The sequence below is a fragment of the Procambarus clarkii genome, chromosome 3 (assembly GCF_040958095.1).
Source record: "Procambarus clarkii isolate CNS0578487 chromosome 3, FALCON_Pclarkii_2.0, whole genome shotgun sequence".
NCBI lineage: Eukaryota > Metazoa > Arthropoda > Malacostraca > Decapoda > Cambaridae > Procambarus > Procambarus clarkii.
Window position 1 is genome coordinate 27,624,355 of NC_091152.1, and position 24,947 is coordinate 27,649,301.

At 45.5% G+C, this 24,947-nt stretch overlaps 1 protein-coding gene across 5 annotated transcripts in view; it reads left to right on the forward strand.

Moving 5' to 3' along the window:
- Positions 1–970: 970 nt before the first annotated feature.
- LOC123760934 (uncharacterized) overlaps positions 971–24,947 on the forward strand; it is a 357,440-nt gene continuing 333,463 nt past the window's right edge. For 3 of the 5 annotated variants that reach the window (XM_069330069.1, XM_069330061.1, XM_069330082.1), the window contains exon 1: positions 972–1,103. In XM_069330069.1, the coding sequence (XP_069186170.1) occupies positions 1,057–1,103 (47 nt within the window). In that variant the 5' untranslated portion in view covers positions 972–1,056. Of the gene's footprint in view, positions 1,104–24,947 lie in introns of all 5 variants that reach the window. The other 2 variants (XM_069330073.1, XR_011229455.1) reach the window with 2 other exon arrangements.

The following is a 24,947-nucleotide window of genomic DNA, read 5'->3' on the forward strand; positions in this document are numbered from 1 at the left end:
ACCGCCCACAATATGGGTATGTGGTGCATAATAGAAGATTTAAACTAAAAAACTTCCTGGACTCTCTTTTAAATTTGGCAATTGTTGAACCAGATAATTTCTTCTTCAAATGCTTTCAAGCTCAACAAGGCACAGTGTAGGACTGAGAACAGGCAATGCTTTATGACCCACAGGGTTATTAACCCATGGAACTGCCTACCTGCCAAAGCTGAAAATGTTCAGACTCTGCTGAACTTTAAAATACAGCTGGACAAAATTATCAGGACGAATCGGGGGTCCTTTGACAAGCCGCCGGCTTCCTGTCGTCGTCGAGGCCACTAGAGTGTTATAGCGGTCCTCAGGTAAATTTTGGTATATATTTTGTATAAACATTTATCCTTTAGATTTAATTGCCATTACAATTTCTGTTACATTGGCTTACGCCTATCATATTCGTTATTATTATCACTTAACATGTATCCCTGCACATGCACACCATAGGCTGCAACTTGCAGTTGTAAACTCTAGCAACTGTAGTTGCAATTTACTAGCAGCTACAGTTGAAACTTACTAGCAACTACAGCTGCTACTTACTATAGCAACCGCGAAGCTGCAATAAACTCCAGCATCTTCGGTTGCAAATTACTAGCAACTGCAGTTGCAAATTTCCACGCAACTTGCAGTTGCAAATATTGTATATAAATTAATACAATTTATATCGCCTATGTCCATCCTCACGCCCAAAAATGGCAGAGGGTTTGTAATGAAGCGACGAGTGCACGGCAGTACACTTTTTAAAAATTAAAATTCTGCAATATTCTATAACATAATATTTGTTAAATGTCCCACAGACATCAAAACATGTAGAGAAATATGGAGTATATTTGTAATATCTTTGTATATAGTATAAGAGCGTGGTAATGGGAGGAGAGGAGCGTGGTAATGGGAGGAGAGGAGCGTGGTAGTGGGAGGAGAGGAGCGTGGTAGTGGGAGATCAGTCAGTGTGACGCGTGCAGGCGACGCGGACGGAGTGTAGCCCGGACTCCCGCTGACCGCCCCTGCAGGAGCACCCGCACCATGCAGGCGTCCGCCACACACCAGGAAGATGACCTCCAACAGTATGGGTGAGGTGATGCTAGTTAATGTTTGCCCTGTCATTGTATCTGTGGGCGGGCCTGGAGTGTTGTGGGCGTGCAGCGGGGGTTGTGGGCGTGGAGCGCGGGTTGTGGGCGTGGAGCGGGTGTTGTGGGCGTGGAGCGCGGGTTGTGGGCGTGGAGCGCGGGTTGTGGGCGTGGAGCGCAGGTTGTGGGCGTGGAGCGGGTGTTGTGGGCGTGGAGCGGGTGTTGTGGGGGTGGAGCGCGTGTTGTGGGGGTGGAGCGCGGATTGTGGGGGTGGAGCGCGGGTTGTGGGCATGGAGCGCGTGTTGTGGGGGTGGAGTGCGTGTTGTGGGGGTGGAGTGCGTGTTGTGGGCGTGGAGCGCGGGTTGTGGGGGTGGAGCGCGTGTTGTGGGCGTGGAGCGCGGGTTGTGGGGGTGGAGCGCGGGTTGTGGGGGTGGAGCGCGGGTTGTGGGGGTGGAGCGCGGGTTGTGGGCGTGGAGCGCGTGTTGTGGGCGTGGAGCGGGTGTTGTGGGCGTGGAGCGCGGGTTGTGGGCGTGGAGCGCGTGTTGGGGGGGTGGAGCGCGGGTTGTGGGGGTGGAGCGCGGGTTGGGGGGGTGGAGCGCGGGTTGGGGGGGTGGAGCGCGGGTTGGGGGGGTGGAGCGCGGGTTGGGGGGGTGGAGCGCGGGTTGGGGGGTGGAGCGCGGGTTGTGGGGGTGGAGCGCGGGTTGTGGGGGTGGAGCGCGGGTTGTGGGGGTGGAGCGCGGGTTGTGGGGGTGGAGCGGGGGTTGTGGGCGTGGAGCGGGTGTTGTGGGCGTGGAGCGCGGGTTGTGGGCGTGGAGCGCGTGTTGTGGGCGTGGAGAGCGGGTTGTGGGCGTGGAGCAGGTTTTGTGGGCGTGGAGCGCGGGTTGTGGGCGTGGAGCGCGGGTTGGGGGGGTGGAGCGCGGGTTGGGGGGGTGGAGCGCGGGTTGGGGGGGTGGAGCGCGGGTTGGGGGGGTGGAGCGCGGGTTGGGGGGGTGGAGCGCGGGTTGGGGGGGTGGAGCGCGGGTTGTGGGGGTGGAGCGCGGGTTGGGGGGGTGGAGCGCGGGTTGGGGGGGTGGAGCGGGGGTTGTGGGGGTGGAGCGGGGGTTGTGGGGGTGGAGCGGGGGTTGTGGGTGTTACGACCCTGGGTTCTCCAGTGGAAACCAGAGGTCAAAATTGAGCTATTAAACTTCCTGGTAGCACAGTTGGGCATCTAGAATGTCAATTGTTTGTATCTTCCCTGCCAGACGTAAGACTATTATTGTTTCTCAAAGAGCATTTAAAGACTGAGCTGGGGGTTGATTATTAAATAATAACATAGGCACCAACTTTGTTTACTAATACTTTCTAATCATTCATAAAGTAACAATACGTTGCATAGGGGAAGATCTTTAATGTGCTTAGCTGCACGATCAATTAGGCTCCTCCCGGCACCACAACATGAGGGAGGCAGCTGGTGGCTAGCGCGGTCTTCTCTTGGCTGGTGGCGTGAGGTTAAGACCTACTCTGTGGCTGCTCCCCTACTCTCCTTCCTTCTCCTCTTACTTATTTCCCTTACCTGAAGTTCCTGTATCCTTAAGCTAAGTACAGGGCATTAGTGAGTGTGCCTACTCTGGTAGTAACGATTGGTGAGACCTGGGGATAGTATTTTGCCAGTGTTTGGGTACCCCTAAGTGTTGTGTTTTGTATTAGGGTCCCACGTGGTTTCACTACCCTAAGCTGCATCCAGCTTCAGTGCTTATCCAGTAGTACTTTACCCTAGCTTGTTATTAGTGTAAACCTTGTATCCTGCCTACGTGGACCAAGGCTTTTAACGTAAGATAGTGTGGTAAAGTTATTATTATTATTATTATTGGTGTGAGTGTATATGGGGGGTTGTTAACGGGTTAATAAATAAGTACATGAATTACAGAGTATCTCTTCTTCCAAGGTGGGAGCGCAGTGATCAACCCTTAGACTAACATTTATGGTCTTGTAGCAAGTTATTACTACTGTGGATAGTTTATTTTGGGGGCCGGGCCTTTTAGCTCTCCCATATTTGATACTCTTGTCTTCTAACTACCTTTACCCCTTAATATTACCAGAACCCCATAGAAGCCCCACTCATATCAGTTTATAACAAGTGGTTGGCCAGTCCGGGAGGAACATTATAAGTGTAAAAAATTAGATTCTTGAGTGCCAAAATTAAAATTTTTTTATTTCCGCAGAACGGTTGTGTGCTAGCCTAGGGTCCAGCTCATCTAGCAAAGGACATTCTTGCACTGACTGGACACCCAGCTGGATCCCTTCACGATTAAGGTTAGTGTGGCCTTGTGTTAGGGGCCGTGCAAATTTTTGTTTTTTTTCCAATTTTTATTTTTTAATTTTTTCTTTGGCTGGGAGCTAAAATTATTAGTGATGTCTTCTGAAATGCAAAGACTGGCAAGGGAGCCTTCAGTGGTAGAGATAAAGAAACTTAAAAAGTCTAATTTAGTATTGTTAGGCCAGGAATTTGGCCTAGAATTAAATGTCGCAGATAAAAAGTGGACGTTGGTAAATGAAATATTAGAACATTGTATTGATGAAGAACTATTGGCAAGTGATACACCTTTATGCCAGCCTAGCCAAGCAGAAAGTGCAACTCATAGGGAAAGTGAATTAGCTTTAGAGTTAGCAAAAATAAAATTAGAGGAGCAAAGACTCAAAACCGAAGAGGCTAAAATTAGAGCGAATGCCACTGGAACTCCACCTGCCGGGGATTCAAACCCCAGGCATTATGAGAAAAAGCATAATTTGCCTGAATTTTCCGAGTCTGACCCTGAAAGGTTTTTCAACCATTTTCAGAGAGTGGCCACATCCATGAACTGGCCAAAGGAAGAGTGGGTGAAAATCCTACAGGGAAGACTTAGGGGTAAAGCACAAGATATTTTTATAAACATGCCTGACGACGAGTGTTTCGAATATGATAAAGTCAGGGAATGTATTTTGCGGGCATATGAAATTACTCCTGAAGCTCACCAGCCAAGTTTATCGTAACCTTAGGCCTACTCACAACCAACCGCTCACTGAATTTGTGAATGATCAAATTCGATTATTTGATAGATGGATTCGCTCGGCGAAAGCCGAAACATACGAGGCTCTCAGGAACTTAATTTTAATGGAGCATTTTATAGATGTTATGCCAGAGAACGTATCACAATACATTAAAGGAAGGATAGAGTTAAATTCTAAAATAGGGGATTTGGCCAAGTTGGCAGAAAACTACCAATTGGCGGGCAAAAGGCCCAATAAAAATAATTATACCCCACAGAGTAGCAAACCTTATACCCACAGCCAGTCCAGACCAGCTCATTCTAACCCTTTACCTAATGCACCTTCTGTTTCAGACATAACTAACTCTGTTAAAGTGTCTAGCCCAACGGCACCTAAAGGTGAACCGAAGGGTAATTCTGTTAGTAATGTCTCTTCTCCCCGACGTTTTTGTGGTCACTGTAATCGTTCAAACCACAATATTAGCCGTTGTTGGCAACTGTACCCAGAAAAAAGACCCAATGCTCTAGTTGTGACACAGGGCTTGAGGCCTTCGGAAGGGTTAGGGAGTAAGACCTCCAACCCACAGTGGTTGGACTTGCTTACCCCATTCTTATCGAAAGGGAGACTACTTTTGTCTGAGGGTTCTTCCTGGAAGGACGTGGTGATCTTCCGAGACACCGGTGCCATCCAGACTTTAATTTTAGAGAGTGCGTTGCAAGGTGCCAACACTCTCGACACTGGAGAGGTGGTACTGGTCGAGGGTGTCACTAGTGATACTCGGGCAGTACCCCTCCATAAGGTTACCCTGGAATCTGATTTCCACAAGGGTGTTTGTACAGTCGGAGTCACTTCATACCTACCTTTCCCTAATGTTGATGTAATAGTTGGTAATGATTTAGCAGGGGATAAGGTAGGGGACTCCAGACTACCTATTATGTTGCCTACCCCTAAGGTTTGCCTGGATCCACCCGCCGCAGAGGATAATGTTGTGTACCCTGCGTGCGCGGTGACCAGGTCTATGGGACTTAAATGTAAGGGCAGCCCTGTGCTTGCCAAGGTGGTAAATCCCGAGGTCACGAGGAGCTTTCCGAGTGGTGAAAACCAAGTGGACCTCGCGGACACATTCATGGCCCGACTCGATGACGTGGCCGAGGACATTGTGGAGAGCCTGCCACTGCCGTCTACCGAGAGTAGTGGGGAGGTGGAGGAGAACACTGTTGAGCCTCGGCCAATGGCATCTGACCAAGGCCTGGATGCCTCCTTGAGTGAGTTACAGAAAGCTGACCCCACTCTTGCAGATTGTCATGAAACAGCCGTCTCTATGGAGGAAATTGTAGACGCAGCAACTGGGTACTACTACAATGATCGGATTTTGATGAGAAAATGGAGACCACAGAGTGCTCCCTTGTCAAATGAGTGGGAGGTAGTCCACCAGGTTATGTTGCCGACCTGCTATAGAGAAAGAGTTTTGGCAGCTGCTCATGATGATCCTATGGGGGGACATCAAGGTATTAATATTACGTATCACAAAATTTTAAAGTATTTTTTCTGGCCCAAGCTGAAAAGCGATGTGGCAAAATTTTGTAATGCGTGTGTTGTTTGTCAACTGGTTGGGAAACCAAACCAGACTCCACCTAAAGCTCCTCTAAGGCCTATTGTCGTGCCAGAGGAACCATTTTCTCATGTGGTAATGGACTGTGTTGGACCATTACCTAGAACTAAGTCTGGTAATATTTACCTAATCACGATGATGTGTATCACTACTCGTTACCCAGAGGCTTTTGCTGTAAGGAACATCCGAGCAAAAACTGTTGTTGCTCGTATGTTGCAATTTTTTTCCACTTTTGGACTGCCTCGGGTCGTGCAAACTGACAATGGTACTAATTTTAAGTCTGATGTTTTCGAGCAATTTTGTAAGGAACATGGAATAACTCATAAGGTTTCCAGCCCATACCATCCACAGAGTCAGGGGGTAATTGAACGTTTCCATCTAACTCTGAAGCAGATGTTGAAGACATCGTGCGAGAGTTCCCACACCTTCTGGGATGAGAATTTACCTGTATGTTTTGTTTGCGGCTAGAGAGGGATTACAAAGTTCACTGGGCTGTTCTCCTTTTGAGTTAGTCTTTGGCCATAAAGTTCGTGGACCCTTGCAAATGTTACAGGAGAATCTGTTAGGGAACGTAACGTTAACCGAAGGTTCGGCTTTCTTTGCGCAACACCACCAGAGACTCAAGGACTGCAAGGCGGCTGCATTAAAGTATCTTGGCAAGGCCCAAGAAAAGATGAAAGAACGTAACGATGCTAAATCTAAGTTACGGGTATTTCAGCCTGGCGACCCTGTCCTGGTATTAAAGCCTCGACTAGGGAACACTATGTCCCACAAGTACGAAGGCCCCTACCTTGTGACAGAAAAGACTGGGGACCTCACGTACAAAGTGAGGCACTCTGACAAACGTAACCAGGTAATGCTCATACATGTAAATCGACTGAAGAAGTTCCAGGGCCCCAGGCCCATTGCACTAACCAATGTTTCCATTTCCAGTGAGAGAGGGGATGATTGTTCTGGGGACCCAACTAATCTCATTTTCAATAATTCTAGTTCTGTGAATGCTGTGGAGGGACTGTCCCATTTGCAGATGGCCCAACGTGAAGAGGTGCAGTCGTTGGTTGATGAATTCTCCAGTCTGTTCGGGGAGGTCCCGACCCAGACTGATGCCATTTGCCATGATGTCGAGTTGACGGACTACACTCCCATTCGCCTTCAACCCTATCGGATGAGTCCAGAAAAGAAGGCCATCGTACGGAAGGAGGTCGACTTCTTGCTCCAGCACGGCCTCATCCGGCCGAGCCAGGGCTCTTGGTGCTCGCCCTGCCTTTTGGTCCCCAAACCAGACGGCTCCTGGCGATTATGCACCGACTATCGGCAGCTCAACAAGGTGACCATTGTGGATGCCTATCCGCTGCCCCTCCTCGAGGACTGCATTGACGAGTTGGGAAATGCCAAGTACGTTTCGAAATTCGACCTCTCGAGGGGGTATTATCAAATCCCACTCACTGAACGTGCTAAACAGCTCACCGCGTTTGTGACACCCGAGGGTGTTTTTGAGTATCAGGTGTTACCGTTCGGCTTGCGTGAGACTCATGAACTCTCAGGACTTTCAGGACTCATGAACTCTCAGGACAGGAGACTCAGGACTTCCAGAGACTCATGAACTCTCTACTCGCTAAGGTGCCAAATTGTCGGGCGTATTTAGATGATATCGTGCTGTTTGACAGTAATTGGGCTGACCACATAGCTAGGTTACGCCAGTTGTTTGCCATCTTGAAAAGGGCAAATCTTACCTTAAATGCTAAAAAGTGTCATTTTGGCCAAGGCACAGTGACGTACCTCGGTTATGAAGTGGGCCAAGGAAAAGTGTTACCTCGGCAAGATAAAATCAATGCCATTCTGGAGTATCCAGTACTAAAGTCTAAAAAGGACGTTCAAAGATTTATCGGTATGTGTGCGTACTATCGACGTTTTTGTCAGAACTTTTCCAGTGTTGCCACTCCTCTCACAGACTTGTTGCGGAAAGCCGTTAAATTTAAGTGGTCATCAGACTGTGCAGAGGCATTTAAAAATTTGAAATTGATCTTAGCTTCCGCCCCGGTGCTTGCTTGTCCAAGGTTCGACCGACCGTTTAAAATTCATGTTGACGCGTCTGACTCGGGTGCTGGTGCAGTGTTGTTGCAAACTGGGGATGATCAGGTGGAACACCCAGTATATTATTACTCTGTGAAATTCGACAAGGCGCAACGCAATTATTCAGTGGTAGAAAAAGAGGCGTTGGCGCTAGTGTTAACATGTAAAAAGTTCGAAGTTTACCTCACAGGTAATATAGTGGAAGTGTACACGGACCATAACCCACTAGTCTTCCTGACTCAGATGAAGGGTAAGAATAAACGCATCCTCAGGTGGGCGTTGTACCTACAGGACTTCAATCTTTCCATTACCCACCTACCGGGCAGACTCAACGTGATAGCCGACGCTCTGTCCCGGTTGCCTGAATAACATTCATCTGAGCCACAGAAAGCCATTTACCAACCGTCATGCTTTAGTTAATTTTTTTTAGGTTCTCCTGTGACATTAAATAGTCCGTGTCCAATTTATTTACTTCCCTGTTCTTTTATTTTTGTTGTGTATGTTTTTTTTTTCTTTCAGAGAACTCCTTTGTATTTTTTTTTTTTTTTTTGCAGAGAAATTGCTTTTGATTTATTTTTTGTTTTTGTCATATGTTTTTCTTTTTGTTCTCTGTATACTCTTACAAAAAAATATGACTACTATTCTAGTAGTCACATTTTTTTTTCTCTGAAGGGGGGAGGAGTGTTACGACCCTGGGTTCTCCAGTGGAAACCAGAGGTCAAAATTGAGCTATTAAACTTCCTGGTAGCACAGTTGGGCATCTAGAATGTCAATTGTTTGTATCTTCCCTGCCAGACGTAAGACTATTATTGTTTCTCAAAGAGCATTTAAAGACTGAGCTGGGGGTTGATTATTAAATAATAACATAGGCACCAACTTTGTTTACTAATACTTTCTAATCATTCATAAAGTAACAATACGTTGCATAGGGGAAGATCTTTAATGTGCTTAGCTGCACGATCAATTAGGCTCCTCCCGGCACCACAACATGAGGGAGGCAGCTGGTGGCTAGCGCGGTCTTCTCTTGGCTGGTGGCGTGAGGTTAAGACCTACTCTGTGGCTGCTCCCCTACTCTCCTTCCTTCTCCTCTTACTTATTTCCCTTACCTGAAGTTCCTGTATCCTTAAGCTAAGTACAGGGCATTAGTGAGTGTGCCTACTCTGGTAGTAACGATTGGTGAGACCTGGGGATAGTATTTTGCCAGTGTTTGGGTACCCCTAAGTGTTGTGTTTTGTATTAGGGTCCCACGTGGTTTCACTACCCTAAGCTGCATCCAGCTTCAGTGCTTATCCAGTAGTACTTTACCCTAGCTTGTTATTAGTGTAAACCTTGTATCCTGCCTACGTGGACCAAGGCTTTTAACGTAAGATAGTGTGGTAAAGTTATTATTATTATTATTATTGGTGTGAGTGTATATGGGGGGTTGTTAACGGGTTAATAAATAAGTACATGAATTACAGAGTATCTCTTCTTCCAAGGTGGGAGCGCAGTGATCAACCCTTAGACTAACATTTATGGTCTTGTAGCAAGTTATTACTACTGTGGATAGTTTATTTTGGGGGCCGGGCCTTTTAGCTCTCCCATATTTGATACTCTTGTCTTCTAACTACCTTTACCCCTTAATATTACCAGAACCCCATAGAAGCCCCACTCATATCAGTTTATAACAGTGGGGGTGGAGCGCGTGTTGTGGGGGTGGAGCGCGTGTTGTGGGGGTGGAGCGCGTGTTGTGGGGGTGGAGCGCGTGTTGTGGGGGTGGAGCGCGTGTTGTGGGGGTGTAGCGGGGGTTGTGGGGGTGTAGCGGGGGTTGTGGGGGTGGAGGGCGGGTTGTGGGGGTGGGGCGCGGGTTGTGGGGGTGGGGCGCGGGTTGTGGGGGTGGGGCGCGGGTTGTGGGGGTGGGGCGCGGGTTGTGGGGGTGGGGCGCGGGTTGTGGGGGTGGGGCGCGGGTTGTGGGCGCGGAGCGCGGGTTGTGGGCATGGCTATAAGAGCGTGTATTGTGTGAACCGTGGCTGTAGTGTGTATGTGTTGTGGGGGTAGAGCATGTACTCACCTAATTGTGCTTGCGGGGGTTGAGCTTTGGCTCTTATGTCCCGCCTCTCGACCGTCAATCAACTGGTGTACAGATTCCTGAGCCTACTGGGCTCTGTTTGAAACTGTAGGGAGTCAGCCTCCACCACATTACTGCATGTTAACTACTGACACTGGAAAAATTCTTTCTAATGTCTCTGTGGCTCATCTGGGTACTAAGTTTCCACTTGTGTTCCCTTGTTCGTGTTCCACCCGTGCTAAATAATTTATCTTTGTCCACCCTGTAAATTCCCCTGAGAATTTTGTAGGTGGTTATGTCTCCCCATATTCTTCTATTTTCCAGGGACATGAGATTCAGCTCCCTTTGCCTTTCCTTGTAACTCATACCACTCAGATCCAGGACTATTCTGGTGGCATACCTCTGAATCTAATTTAACTTTGACTTGTGTTTAAGTAGGTATGGACTCCAGGTTGGAGCTGCATATTCCAGAATTGGTCTGACATAAGTGGTATACTAGGTCCTGAATGATTCCTTACACAAGTTTCTAAGGCAGTTCTTATGTTGGCCAGTCTAGCATATGCCGCTGATAATATCCTTTTGATGTGGGCTTCTGGGGGACAGGTTCAGTGTGATATCAACCCCCCCCCCCCCAGATCTTTCTATTTGACTCTTGTAGAATTTCACCTCCCAGACGGTACCTTGTGTTCAGCCTTCTGCTCCCTTTGTTTAATTTCATTACACTTTCCTGAGTTGAACTTTAGTAGCCATTTTCTAGACCATTCCTCCAGTTTGTCCAGGTCGTCCTGTAGTTTCTGTCTATCTTCATCTGTCTAGATTCTTCTCATAATTTTTGCATCAACAAACATTAAGAGGAATGCGTCTTTGCCCTCTGGAACATCATTTATATATATCAGAAACAGGATAGGTACAAGCACAGGGCCCTGTGGGACTCCGCTGATGTTGCACCACTCTGATGTCTCTCCTTTCACAGTTACTTGCTGTTTCCTGGTGCTTAGATACTTCCTTATTCACTGGAGCACCTTACCTTTCACTCCTGCCTGTTGCTCCAACTTTTGTAACGGCCTTTTGTGAGGTACTGTGTCAAAGGCTTTCTGACAGTCCAAGAAAATGCAGTCTGCCCACCCTTCTCTTTCTTGCCTAACTTTGTTGCCTGGTCATAGAATTCTATTAAACCTGTGAGGCAGGATTTATCATGTGTTGCGTGAACCGTGGCCGTGGAGCCCGGGCTGCGCGTGAGCCGTGGAGCCCGGGCTGCGCGTGAGCCGTGGAGCCCGGGCTGCACGTGAGCCGTGGATCCCGGGCTGCGCGGGAGCCGTGGCTGTAGGGCACGTGTTGCATTGTTTGGATAAGCGAGCTCATAGAGTACAGTACTGCTTTTGCCCATGAGGTAAGATTGCATGTACTCAATGGAGTGACCTCTAACTCCATAGTGTTTGAGTTTGAGAAGTTTGTCAAGAGCTGCATGCATCATTAGTGCTTTTTTGGAGTCTGAAGTCATTTTGGCAAGAGCTAAGTGCTGTATATTGTGTTTAGCTAGATAAGAGTAAAGCTGCTGGTAGATTAGCTTTAAAATATTTTTGACAAGGTCTGCTGAATTGATATAGGTCTGACGTTATTGACATCTGTGAGATCACCACATTTATGGACTGGGGTTTCTCACAATTTTTTTTTAGAATATCCAGAACTTTTTGGACTTAGTGATTTGTTGTAGAGCAATGCAATTGCTGGAGCCAGAAATCTGGAGGCTTTTTTGTAAATTAGTTGGTATCTCAGCTAGGGTACTTGACATTTTTTATAAGAGAAAGGCTTATCATAATATCAAAGGAATTTATTTATTTATTTTATTTATTTATTTATTTATATATATACAAGAAGGTACATTGGGTTTGTGAGAATACATTGGATAGTACAGTATTTACATTGAGATTTTTTTTTTTTTTTTTTTTTTTTTTTTTTTTTTTTTTTTTTTTTTTTTTTTTTTTTTTTTTTGAGATATATACAAGAGTTGTTACATTCTTGTAAAGCCACTAGTACGCACAGCGTTTCGGGCAGGTCCTTAATCTAGCAGATAATTTTAAGTAGGTAATTTCAATCAGAATTGATAAATGATAATGATACATTACAAGAGAAAAATGAGATGAGAGAGATAAGTAGGTATATTAAAGCACATTGTTATATTAAAGCTCTGATTAATTACATTGACAGCTTGATTAGTAATATAAACAAGGTTAATAGACACCATACAGCAAATTGACAGCACATATAAGACAGCAATGATCACAATGGTAAACATGTTCAGACTGGGTACATAAAGATTGGGAGACTGGGTAGCAAAAGATACAGATAAACAAGATTTATAAACACCATACAACAGATTGGCAGCACATATAAGAAAACAGCAATGATCACAATGGTAAAGATGTTCAAATTGGGAACATAAAGGTTGGGAGATTGGGTAGCAATTGATACAGTGCAATTTTAAGGCAAAAAGTGAAAAACTATGAAGATGAAATTAGGTACTTTTTAGTATTGATTTTGAATGATGTAAAAGTTGGACAGCTTTTCAATTCAGTAGGGATTGAGTTCCATAAACTGGGTCCCTTTATTTGCATAGAGTGTTTACACAGATTAAGTTTAACTCTGGGGATATCAAAGAGATATTTATTTCTGGTGTGGTGATAATGGGTCCTATTACATCTGTCCAAGAAGAGTTTCGGACAAGGATTTGCATTTAAGAACAGGGTTTTGTAAATGTAGTTGACACAAGAGAATTTGTGGAGTGAGATTATGTTTAGCATGTTTAGGGAGTTAAACAAGGGGGCTGTGTGTTGTCTGAAAGCAGAATTTGATATTATTCTGATAGCAGATTTTTGCTGGGTGATGATGGACTTGAGGTGGTTTGCAGTGGTTGAACCCCATGCACAGATACCATAGTTGAGATAGGGATAGATTAGTGCATAATATAGAGAGATGAGAGCAGAGTTAGGAACATAATATCTGATTTTGGAGAGTATACCAACTGTTTTAGAGACTTTCTTAGTTGTGTGTTGTATGTGGGTACTGAAGTTGAGTCTCTTGTCTAGGAATATGCCAAGAAACTTTCCATCATTTTTATTGCTAATGTTTACATTGTCAATCTGAAGCTGAATTGCATTTGTAGATTTGCTTCCAAATAGGATGTAGTAGGTCTTTTCTATGTTAAGTGTTAGTTTGTTGGTTGACATCCATAAGTGGACTTTTTTTAGTTCATTATTAACAACACCATTTAGTGTATGTGGGTTGGGGTTGGAGTAGATGAGGGTAGTATCATCAGCAAACAAAATAGGTTTCAGAATGTTAGAGACATTAGGCAGATCATTAATGTATATGAGAAAAAGAAGAGGTCCCAAGATGCTGCCCTGTGGCACTCCAACAGTTATTGGTAGAATGGGAGAGATTATATTATTGATGGCTACACATTGGTGTCTATCACTAGCTATCACTAGAATTAGCGGGAGTTAGGTACAGAGAGACTGGAAAGTTTCCTGTAAGGTAATCCTTAACATTAGTTAGGGAGGATGGGATATCATTTGCAAGGAATTTGTTACAAATTTGTTTTTTTGTTTGTTTTAATTTGTTACAAATGTGCCAATGGATGAGAAGAAATTTGAATTTAGTAGCAGTGTCAGAGGCTGAAAGCACACCATTGTCATTGGATATGATTATTGTATTTTTATTCAAAAACTATTTTTATCCTAATATTTGGAAAATAGTGCTCCATGTTTTCTTAATGTTGCCCTTAATTTGGTCTAATTTATTTTCATAGTATTTTATTTTGGCTCTCCTAATTATTTTAGACCATTGATGAGTACAGTATCTCCTTGAAACTTCTTAATTTGGACATGACCCCTAACCCATACTTCTTCTCATGGTCATGTATTTTATTAATAGATTTAAGTACAGTACACCCTTGGTAAGCCATGGATTGTTTAACCCATGTATTATTTATTTATTTTTGTTATTTTTATTTATTTATTTAGCTTACAAGAAGGTACATTGGGGGTTAAGAGAGTACTGTACATAGTAATGATGATGCTTTTACATTCTTGTAAAGCCACTAGCACGCATAGCGTTTTGGGCAAGTCCTTAATCTAACAGAAAATTAAGAAGATAATTTCCAGCAAAATTGACAAAAAGTTTACAAATTGTAAGAAATTTTTACACAATAAACAAAGATTAGATTAATACATTAGAATGACACGGATTTCTAGGTACATTTGGGTAAACTTTCAGGGTTATCAATTGGTTCATTGTAGCACAATTTGAAGATCATTTCAAGGAATAATGAAGTAGAATATGCACTCAATATAACAACCATGATATCAGATATCAAAGATTACAATGGTAAAGTTATATGGGTTAGGTACATATATTGGGGGATTGGGTAGCACTAGAGACAGTGTGAGTTAAAGCACTCAGTAGGAAACTATGAAAATGAAATTATGTGCTTTTTGTTTTTGAATAAGGCTAAAGATGGACTGCTTTTCAATTTGTTAGGGAGTGAGTTCCACAGACTAGGTCTCTTTATTTGTATAGTGATTACAAAGATTAAGTTTGACTCTGGGGATATCAAGAGTTATTTATGTCTGGTTTGGTGATGTGTGTACTAATACATTTGTCCAGGAAGTTTCAGAACAGGGTTTGCACCTAAGAAAAGGGTTTTGTAAATGTAATTGGCACAAAAGAATGTGTGGAGTGAATTTGTTTAGCATATTTAGGGATTTAAACAGGGGAGTTGTGTGTTGTCTGAAAGCAGAGTTTGTTATTGTTCTGATAGCAGATTTTTGTTGGGTGATGATGGGCTTGAGGTAGTTTGCAGAGGTTGAACCCCATGCACAGATACCATAAGTAAGATAGGGATAGATAAGTGCATAATATAGTGAGAGCAGAGCAGAGTAAGGTGCATAATATCTGATTTTAGAGAGTAAACCAACTGTTTTAGACTTAGTTATGTGTTGTATGTGGGTGCTGAAGTTAAGTCTCTTGTCTAAGTTTAGGCCAAGGAACTTTCCATCATTTTTATTGCTGATGTTAACATTGTCTGTCTGAAGTTGAATTGCATTTGTTGATTTGCTTCCAAATAAGATGTAGTAGGTCTTTTCTATGTTTAGTGCAAGTTGTTGGTTGACATCCATAAGTTGATTTTTTTAATTCATTATTTACATTATTATTTAATACTAGCAGTACCTGGCCACGCGTTGCTGTGTCTCAGCAACGCATGTGTGTTGCTGAGCCACAGCAACCTTCCGTGTCCCCCAGTCCTCCCCACCATTCCCCACTCCTCCATCCCCTAGCTCTTCCTTCCTACCATGTCGCACTCCCCTGTCCGTTTGTCCTTCCCACCATTCTCCATTCCCCCATCCCCTCGTCCCCACCATCCCAAACTCCTCCGTCCCCTCGTCCTTCCCCACCATTACCCCCTCCCTTGTCCCCTCGTCCTCCCCACCATCTCTCACTTTCGTCTCCTCGTTATCCCCACCATTCCCCACTCCTTCGTCCGATGCCTTCCTAAATGGTGTGATGTTCCCATCAGAAAATTGGGAACATCAAGTGATCTGATGTTCCCATCACTGAAATATAAGAAAAAAAGTTAAAAAATGAAATGAGAATATGAAAAAAAAAAAATTGTACTCATGAAATGAATGGTATGGTAAACAACACAGCTCAATTCCAATGCAATTTACACAAAATAATTAAATCAAAATGAAAATAAATCAAAATCTATAAAAATTCAATTTATTAATGCAATCAGAAACATTGAAATGGATATTTAGTATAGCATGTGTGTTGCTCTTATATGCAACAGATGGCACTGTTTTTCAAGAAAAGCATAGTTTTACCTGTCACAGGTGTGGCATCTTTACTTATACTGTACTTATGAAATGAACGATATGGTAAACAACACAGCTCAATTACAACACAATGTCACATAAAATAATTAAATTAAAAATAAAATAAATTGAAATCTATGAAAATAAAATTTATCAATGCAATTGGAAACATTGAAATGGAATTCGTGACGTATTTAGTATAGCGTGCATGTTGCTATTATGTGCAACAGATGGCGCTGTTTTTCAGAAATGCACGTTTTTACCTGTCACAAGGGTTGCATCTATGTACTGTAGTAGGCATATAAAAACACTCGCCTATTCAAATGCAACGTTGTCAATTTCAAAGCAATCGGTGAAGAACTTTCAAAGATTACAGCGTGTGTTGCTCTTACGTCCAACAGGTGGTGCTGTTTTTCAAAAAAGGCATGTTTTTTCCTGTCACAGGTGAGACATGTATATAGTAGATATATAAAAAGACGCACCTATTCAAATGCAACGTTGTCAAAATTTCAAAGCGATCGGTAAAGAGGTTTCGAAGATTTCCTAACATGAAAAACACAGTTTTTCAGAAAAAAGAATGTTTTTTTTATTTTTACCGTCAGAGACGCGACATCTATATAGTATGTATATAAAAACCTGCTTGGATGCGAATGGAACATTGTGTGAAAATTTCAAAGCAATCGGTGAAGAACTTTCGGATATTAGCGGTTATGCCCAAACGAACATTTCCATTTTTATTTATATAGATGTGCGGATTAGGGTCTGAGTAGATGAGGGTAGTATCATCAGCAAACAATATAGGTTTAAGCATGTTAGAGACATTAGGCAGATCATTGATGTACTGTATATAAGAAATAGGAGAGGTCCTAGGATGCTGCCTTGTGGCACCCCTGCAATTAATGGTAGAGTGGGAGAGGTTGTCATTGATGGCTACATATTGGTGTCTGTCACTAAGATAGGATTGGATATAGTTTAGGGCAAGGCCTCAGATTCCAGATTGAGTTTAAGTAAGAGGTAGTTATGGTTAACAGTATCAAAGAAGTGAATCAATGAAGAGTCAATGAAGAGTTCAATTGGAAACTCATTTTTGTCAAGGGCTGAGTAGATTATATCAAGGAGACTTATTAATTGCATCATTGGTACTCTTTTGGGAGCGGAAGCCAAACTGGCAAGGACTTAGCATGTTGAATTTTACAAGATAGGAGTAGAGCTGTTAGTAAATAATTTTTCAAATAGTTTTGATAATATAGGTAGATTTGATATTAGTCTGTAATTGTTTGTCTGCCGGATTGCCTCCTTTATGAACTTTCGTTTCTCGTGCTTTTTTTTTTTTTAAGAATCTTGGGGAAGGTACGACTTGAGATTTGTTGAACAGCAAAGCTATGGGTGGTGCATGGGAGACACTTTTGTCTACCATGGATGGTATTTCACTAATGTTCCCAGCTTTGGTTTTTAGTGAGTGTGATGATGTAAAATTCATCTGTAGGGCTGATTGGTGAGAGAAGAGTGTTTGGGTAGCTGCCTGAAAGATATGTGGTAACATGTCTGAGTGTGGGATTTTTCTGGCAAGGTTAGATCCAATCGATGAAAAGAATCTATTAAATTCAGTTGCTGTTTCTAGATCTGTTGCAGGTATATGACCTTCCTTAGAGATTTTTATCTGGTTATGTGAATGTTGTTTAGCTCCTAGGATGTTAGAGATGGCTCTCCATGTGCTTTTCATGTTGCCTTTTGCTTCTTTGAATCTACACGTATTCTCGTAATAGGAAACTTTTGCTTTTCTTATTACAGTATACTGGTAAGCACTGACTACTGTACTTAGTTTGCAACTACTGTACTGTACCTCTTAACTACTGTACTTAGTTTGCAACTACGCCAAAAAGTTTTTTTTTTTTTTACATTCGTGTTTCTTGTCGATTGCTTTGCGTATGCCCTTTGTGAGCCAGGGATTATTTAACTTTTTGCCAGTTACTTGCTTGGTGAGGAGAGGACAATAAGTATTGTAAAGGCTTAAAATTTTGGAAAGGAAGAGGTTAGTTAATGAATTTATATCTTGTGTATTATTAAATTCAGATTCCCAGTTTATATTGTGGAGTGCATTTGTGAGATTGCCTATTGCTGCTTCACTGTGCAACCTAAAGGTCAGTTTCTTGTTAGCCAGTGGTTTTATGTCCATTTTTGCTATGAGGAAGGTAGGATAGTGGTCAGTTGTTCTGTCAGTGATTATACCAGATGTAAGGAGAGCTGCTATGTTAGTCTATAAATGATCCTAGGTAGTAGCAGATGTTTGAGTGAATTGGGTGGGCCTGGTGATTGTGGGGATTAGCGTACAGGAGTTCATGCTGTTTATGAAATAGTTTACTTGGGGGCTATTTTGTTGACACAGGTCAATATTGAAGTTACCTCCCAGAATAATGTGATTTTTGTTAAAGTTGTTGTTTATGATAAGATTCTTCAGGTTATCTGAGAATGCAGCTATGTTTGTATTAGGAAATCAATAGATGGCTCCAATAGTGAAGGAGGATTTAATGGATTTAATCGAGAATTGAGCATAGGTATATTTACTGTAGTCATTTCTATCACTAATGACACTATTGCAGATGAAGGTATCTTGGTAATATATAGCTGTGCTACCTCCTTTTTTGTTAGGCCTACAGTTGTGAATGGCTTTATAACCAGCTAAGTTGTAAAGTTAGGTATGGTCTTTACATAGCCAGGTTTCTGTTAAAATAATGGATGATAGATTAGTACCTAATCACGGTAAAATCTCTAGGAAGAGATTCGGCCTGCTCCATTATCACGTCTATATATGCAAGTACTGCAGCCACAAGAACTACTACTACTTCTAGACGTCTAGACAGTATACCAGTCTTCCCCCTTCACCACTGCCCGTCACCCCACCTCGCACCTGGGTCGCTGGGAGCTCACGCCACCCGAAACAAGTAGTTTATGAGCCGGTTAATAGTTAAAGAAGTCACCAGCGCCATCTGGCCGGCCGTCATTCTGTATAAATAGGGCTACCTAGCCCACTACAAGTTCAGATTACTGCTGCGTGCTCAACTGAGTAGACCCGTTAACACATCTCGGTGTGGTAACAGATTTAGTCAGACTAGCTCACAGTATTCCTGCACCATATTTTATTTTGCACCTTAACGTAACGTAAATTTGATTATTCATCTTGTTTGTTTGCACACTTTGTATTAGAGCCAAGCCTGGATATTTTTGTAATTTGTTTAACTTAATTTTTCTATCAAAGTAAAGTATTTTTAAATGTTTTTTCCCTCTGCTTTATCCTACAGTTTACCTGAGGGTGAAGACAACTTGCAGTTTACTTTTTCTTTTCATTTTATATTTTATTTGCTTTATGTGACTGACATTACAGAGACTGCACGACCACCAACTTTTCCCGTCACAGTTGGGTACGGTCTTTACTTAGCCAGGTTTCTGTTAAAATAATGAATGATTAGTACCTAGTGCTGTGAGTAGTACATTTATATCATCAAAATGTTTTCAAAGAGATCTGACATTTTGGTTGCAAAATGATAAGCAAGTGTTATTTTAGAGTTTGGCTTTTGCCTAGTGTGTTGTGTAATACCTGCAGTACAGGTAGTGATGATCAATATGGGGGTTCTTATAGATTTGTGACAGTAGATTTTGTTCAGGATCAATATCAGCTTACATCTGGCTCCAGACTTTTACTGCACTGTGCCTTGTGTGTGAAGGCTGTTCTCCAGGGGTGTGAGAGCCAAGAGTTACTCTTTAGTTCTCGGGCTGCATGTGCCTAGGGTTCCCTTCCCTAGGTGCCCTGTAAGTACTGTCCTTGGAGCTTGGGGCAGGTTCCTTGGGATCTGCCTCTGTGGGTCCGTTTAACTACTCAATTTTTCAGCCGCCCTTTGGGTACTTGGGTGTTTTGACTCCCTAGTTTACCTTAGGGTAGGAGGCAGTTTTGCACTAGTAAGGGGTGCAGGGTGCTGTGCAGCTTGTTGTCACCAATCACAGCGGCCGGCTCTGTTCATTGGGGTTATCTTGAGGTTATCTTGAGATGATTTCGGGGCTTTTTAGTGTCCCTGCAGCACCGGTCCTCGACCAGGCCTCCACCCCCAGAAAGCAGCCCGTGGCAGCTGACTAACACCCAGGTACCTATTTTACTGCTAGGTAACAGGGGCATAGGGTGAAAGAAACTCTGCCCATTGTTTCTCGCCGGAGCCTGGGATCGAACCCAGGACCACAGGATCACAAGTCCAGTGTGCTGTCCACTCGGCCGACCGGCTCCCGAGGGGGTATGTTGTCCTCTTGTGGGATTTTGTTTCTTTTTGTTTTTGCCTTGGTAAGGGGGTTCTGCCCTACTTGCCACTGGTGTTTGGCCTCATCCTGATAATTGGTGGTGCCCCCTGCCTGGGTTTACCTGAGCGCGAGTCCTCCTATAGTAAATGCTCAGGACCCTGGGAATCCCCTAGGGGACGCGTGGGTCCGATGGATGCGACTCCGGAGTCCCCCCCCTCTTGCTTCATGCGAGTTTGAGGGTTGTTCGATCCCCTTGTCTCAGGGCGACCCTTACGGTTTTTGCCTCCGTCACGCTGCCTGTTGGGTCGGTGACACTTTCGACCCAGACCCCTGTGAGTTTTGCTGCTTGCTGGTGACTCAATTTACCCAATCTGCAGATGATCATCTTCGGATAAAGGCTGTGCAGGCGTTGCATTCTAGGTTTCGTTTGTTGCAACTGCACTCGGTTGATTGCTCACCCGGATGCCCCGCGGCTGCCCCGTTTTGCTTATAGGGACCCAGACTTGGGGGGTGGGGGTCGCCTCGACCCTGGTTCAGTCTGCACCTCCTTGTCCTTCCCCTCCTGTTGTTCGTTCTGGTTCCCTCCCCTGCTTTTGGCCCCGAAACGTCTGAGGGTTTCGGAGTCGGGGCAGGGGTTAGTTGGTCTTGAGACTCGGGCAGCCTCGGGGGATGCCCCTTCCGGTGTGGCGACGGAGGCATTCGAGTCTACTCAACCGGCCGAAGCCTCTGGGTCTGACCAGTGAGCCCCCTTCTGTCTGGCTTCTACGGCTGCGCTGGCCTTGTCTGGTGGGGTCGGTGTTTGGGGGGGGGAGGACTCGGGCCTGGGTCCTGCGGAGGAAGACCTTGGGGCTGGGGAGGGGCTGACTTGGGGACCTTGGGCCCCGCTGGACCCCGCCTGGGTTTTTCTGCCCTCTGAGCGGGGCTTACTGTTACAAGGAGTGGGGTTTTCTTTTCCATCCTCTGCGTATGAGTTGGACTTGGTGTCTGCCCCTCCCCTGGTTCGGTTCCATGTTCCCCTGGGTACTTCGGTTCCGTCCTTCCGGAGGTTTTCTGCTTATTGCATCCAACCTGCTGTGGTGTGGGAAGCCCTTGCAGCAAATCACCTGCGTGACCCGGATTATGCCTCGGCAATGGATCACTCTGCTTTCAGGTTTGAGACTTTGTTCCTTTTCTGGCTCTGTTACGAGGTTCTGGAGTCGTCATGGCTGGCGAACAGTCCTGTCTTTACCTTGGAGGCCTGGCACTCCTTCTGTCATTCTCGCACACTTGAGTGGCAGGAGGCTTAGACGGTGTTGCAGGTTTTCCTGGGGGTGACCTAGAGCGCCTCAATGGGTGCTTGTTTGCTCCTGCCCTTCCCCAGGATGTTGGTGTCGTTCAGCTCCATGTGCAGGTTCCCTCCCTTTCGGCGGCGCTGGTGGCCGAGGACTTGCGTGCCCAGGGCCTTTTGGCTTCGGCCTTGCTTTTCTTTTCCCTCCTCGAGCTGTCTTCGAACTGGCTCACTGAGGATGTGGAGCGCTTGAGGCTGTTCCTGGTTATGGCGCCTTGGTCTCGTCGGCTCGCTTGTTAGCTGCCTTGCTGGAGCTTTTCGCGCCGATGTTACAGGATGTGGTTGCGCTGTTTTATGCTTACCGGCTTGTGTGTCGGCAGTCACTGCTTGCCTCTTCTGTGGAATCCGTTTGGGCCTTGGCTCTTAGGATGTCTTCGCCCTTTTGTCCTCTCCTGTTTGAGGCTTCAACCTTTGTGCAGTATATTCAGGCTGCTTCAGCTTCTTGCCGTCCTATGTCGGACTTGCTGGTTCTTTGGGGGTCCCATAGTGGGCCTTCCTGGAAGGGTTGTGCCAAGGCTCGTGGTTCATCTCGTCATGGTAGGCCACTGGTGTCGGGTTCGGGTTCGGCTCCTCCTTTGGACCCGCCTTCGTCTGGTTGGCGCGGTGTTCACATGGATGGTATCCCTGGAATTCTGGGACACGTATTGGCATGTCCCGATTCATGCAGGGTTCATGGACTGACTTGGTTTTGTCATGGCATTACAGGCTTGTCACTTTCGTTGTCTTCCTTTCAACTTAAATCTGGCACCTCGTGTGTTCACACGCCTTACCCAGGTTGTGATGACCCATTAGCGTTACCTATTCGAGCCCTCACTCGTGTTCACGGATGCCTAATCTCTCAGCTGGGGCTTTGTGACCAGTGCTCTCCAGGGTCGGTAGGGTCTGTCCTTCCATCGGGCTCAGCACAGCACGGGAGTTCGTGGTGGTGTGGTATTCGCTTCAGAAGGTTCGTCTCGCTCGTGGATCAAAGATCCAGTTCCATTCGGACTGCTCCCCTGTGGTTCATTGTCTGAACCATGGGGGTTTAATGTGATCCTTGGCTCTTTGGAGCTGGTTCCTTCGGGTGACTCGTCTGTTGAGTTCTTGGGGTTTGGCTCTCCTGGCGGTTCATGTCCAGGGAGTGTCCAACGTCCTGGTGGATGGCCTGTTCTGTTTCATTCCCCTGTCCACGGAATGGAAGGTTGACGCTGACTCGTTCTGTTGGCTCTGCTGGACGTTCGGGTAGCCGGACGTGGACCTCTTCACGTTGGCTTGGTCAAGGCATCTTACGGTATATTCGGCACCCTTCCCCGACTGCGTGGCCATCGAGGTTGATGCATTTCGACTGGATTGGTCGAGGTGAGGGTATCCGTACCTCTTCCCACCAGTTCAGTTGTTGCTCCAAATCCTGGAGACTTATCAGGGGGGAGGGTAGTTCTATTGGCCCCTTGGTGACTAGCCTAGCCATGGTTTTAGGCACTGCTTGCTCAGTGTTCGAACCTAAGGGTTTTCCTGCAGTTCCGCCTCTTTCAGCAGATCGGTCCAATTCGGTACATAGTTCGTTCAATCTTCTCCTCTGCTCTTCGCGTCTGGTCTTTTTGACGCGGGTTTATCACCACTTACATGGTGAGTAGGTGGCTTCGTTGATGGTGTCCCACCTGTGAGTTTCATCTCGGCGGCAGTACAAAGTTTCCTGACAGTCCTTTCGGCATTTCTTGACTCTTCGTAGGTTTTGTCTGATTTCTGATCAGGTTGTTTGGTCCTTTCTCTCTTGGTTGTTTTAGGACTGTCAACTTACGCCGAATACTGTCAGCTCATATCATGCGCCGCTGGCGGAGCCGCTTCAGCTTGTGTTTGAGGTGGATGTCACTTCTGCTCCGCTCTGCAAGCTTTCTTGGGCGTTGTTTCACCTCTGGCCTGCTCATGCGCCACCTGAGCCATCCTGGTCAATGGACCGGGTGCTCTCTTTTCTCCTCTGTTTATGGTGGCCCCTTTGGTTCCGGACTGTTTTTCTAAGGCTCATTTTTTTGTTGACATTTGCTTCTGTGGGTCTGGTTGGGGTGCTTCATGTTCTCCTCTGGTGCTGGGGTTTCTGATCTTTTGGTACTGGTGGTCGTTTTATTAGTTTGCAGTTGTCTCCTTTTCTGGCAAAGAATGAGATTACTGCTTTCCGGAGGGGTCCTTGGGGTTGTTGTTTGGTTGGTTTGGCCGGGGGTGCATCACTTTTTAAGTCCAGTTGTGGCCGTTATTTGTGCGACATGGCCTCTGGGGCAGGAGATGCACTTTGGATGGACCCACTTTCCCTCTTCCCTGTTCCAGGGTGCGGGTCTCTCAGGTCGTCTGCAGGATTATTCGGTCCATCCAGCCTTCGTCTATCCCCGAGCCCACGACGTTCATAAGTTTGCAACTTTGGTGTTTTTGGTAATGTGTTTTGGGCTGACATTTGGGTACCAGGCTTTTGGAGGTCGAACAGGGTCCTGGCCGCACGGTACCTCGTTAATTTTCCTGGCCATTCTCGGGCATGTGTAGCCTTGGGTCGCAGGTTGCAGCCAGTTGTCACAACTTTCAGTTAAGAAGCGAGTGGGGCTGCCTCCTGGGTAAATCCCTCTTTTCCTTTATCTTTGGCTCCCCGAAACTACCTAATCAAAGGAGTTCTCTACAGAAAACCAGCGTTAAATGTAATGAAACGGCATTTTCTGTGTGAGACCCGAGGCGCCCAGGCGTCCCTTCTTTTTTTGGGGGAGCTCGTATGGCTTCCCGGAGCTATCCAGGCTGATATGGATACCCTAACTATTTTGCATCAGTCAATGTGGGTGGAGTTCTGGGCCTACTGGGCACCATGAGCCAGAACCTGGCCTCTCTCACAGAGGCACGAGGAGCAATGGCCCATAGAAATACACATGTGATTTGGAGCATTCTATATCTACCATTGACCAGGACAGGCACCCAGAAAGGTAAGCGCCACAAAACAAACCGCCTCTTCTGGTTAAAACAACAACAAATTGCCAACGAGTGTATAGAACTCCCCAAAAGAAATTAGAGCAAATAAGCATGATGTCACATGAACTCCGCTGCATGTCTGTGCAGCTCCCCTCTCCCCAGGAGCGGGAAGGGGAAGCCCTAGACCCTCGCACCAGCGATCTACACCGCTAGTTCCTCAGTTGATGGGATCGTGCATAGTCGGGATCGATGCTTTTCGGCAGGACTGGTCGAGGTGGGGGTTCCTCTACCTCTTCTTCCTGGTTCAGTTGTTGCTCCAGGTTCTGGCTTACTTGGAAACTTACCAGGGGCGAGTAGTTCTCTTGAACCCGTGGTGGCCGGCCCAGCCATGATTTCAGGTGCTGCTTGCCCGGTGTCCGAACCCAGAGGTTTTCCGCGGTTCCGCCTCGTTCAGGAGATCGGCTTGGTCCGGTAAGAGACTGGTTCGCTCTTATCTTTGAGTCTTCGCATTTGGTGTTTTTTTACTCGGGGTTTATCACCATCTGTATGGTGATCAGGTTGCCTCTTTGATGGTTCCCACCTGCAGGCTTCTTCTCGGTGTCAGTATGAAGTTTCCTGGTGGTCCTTCTTTTTCTTTTTGACTCTTCATCGTTATTCATCACTTTCGGTTAGGGTGGTGGTGTCATTTCTCTCTTGGTTGTTCCAG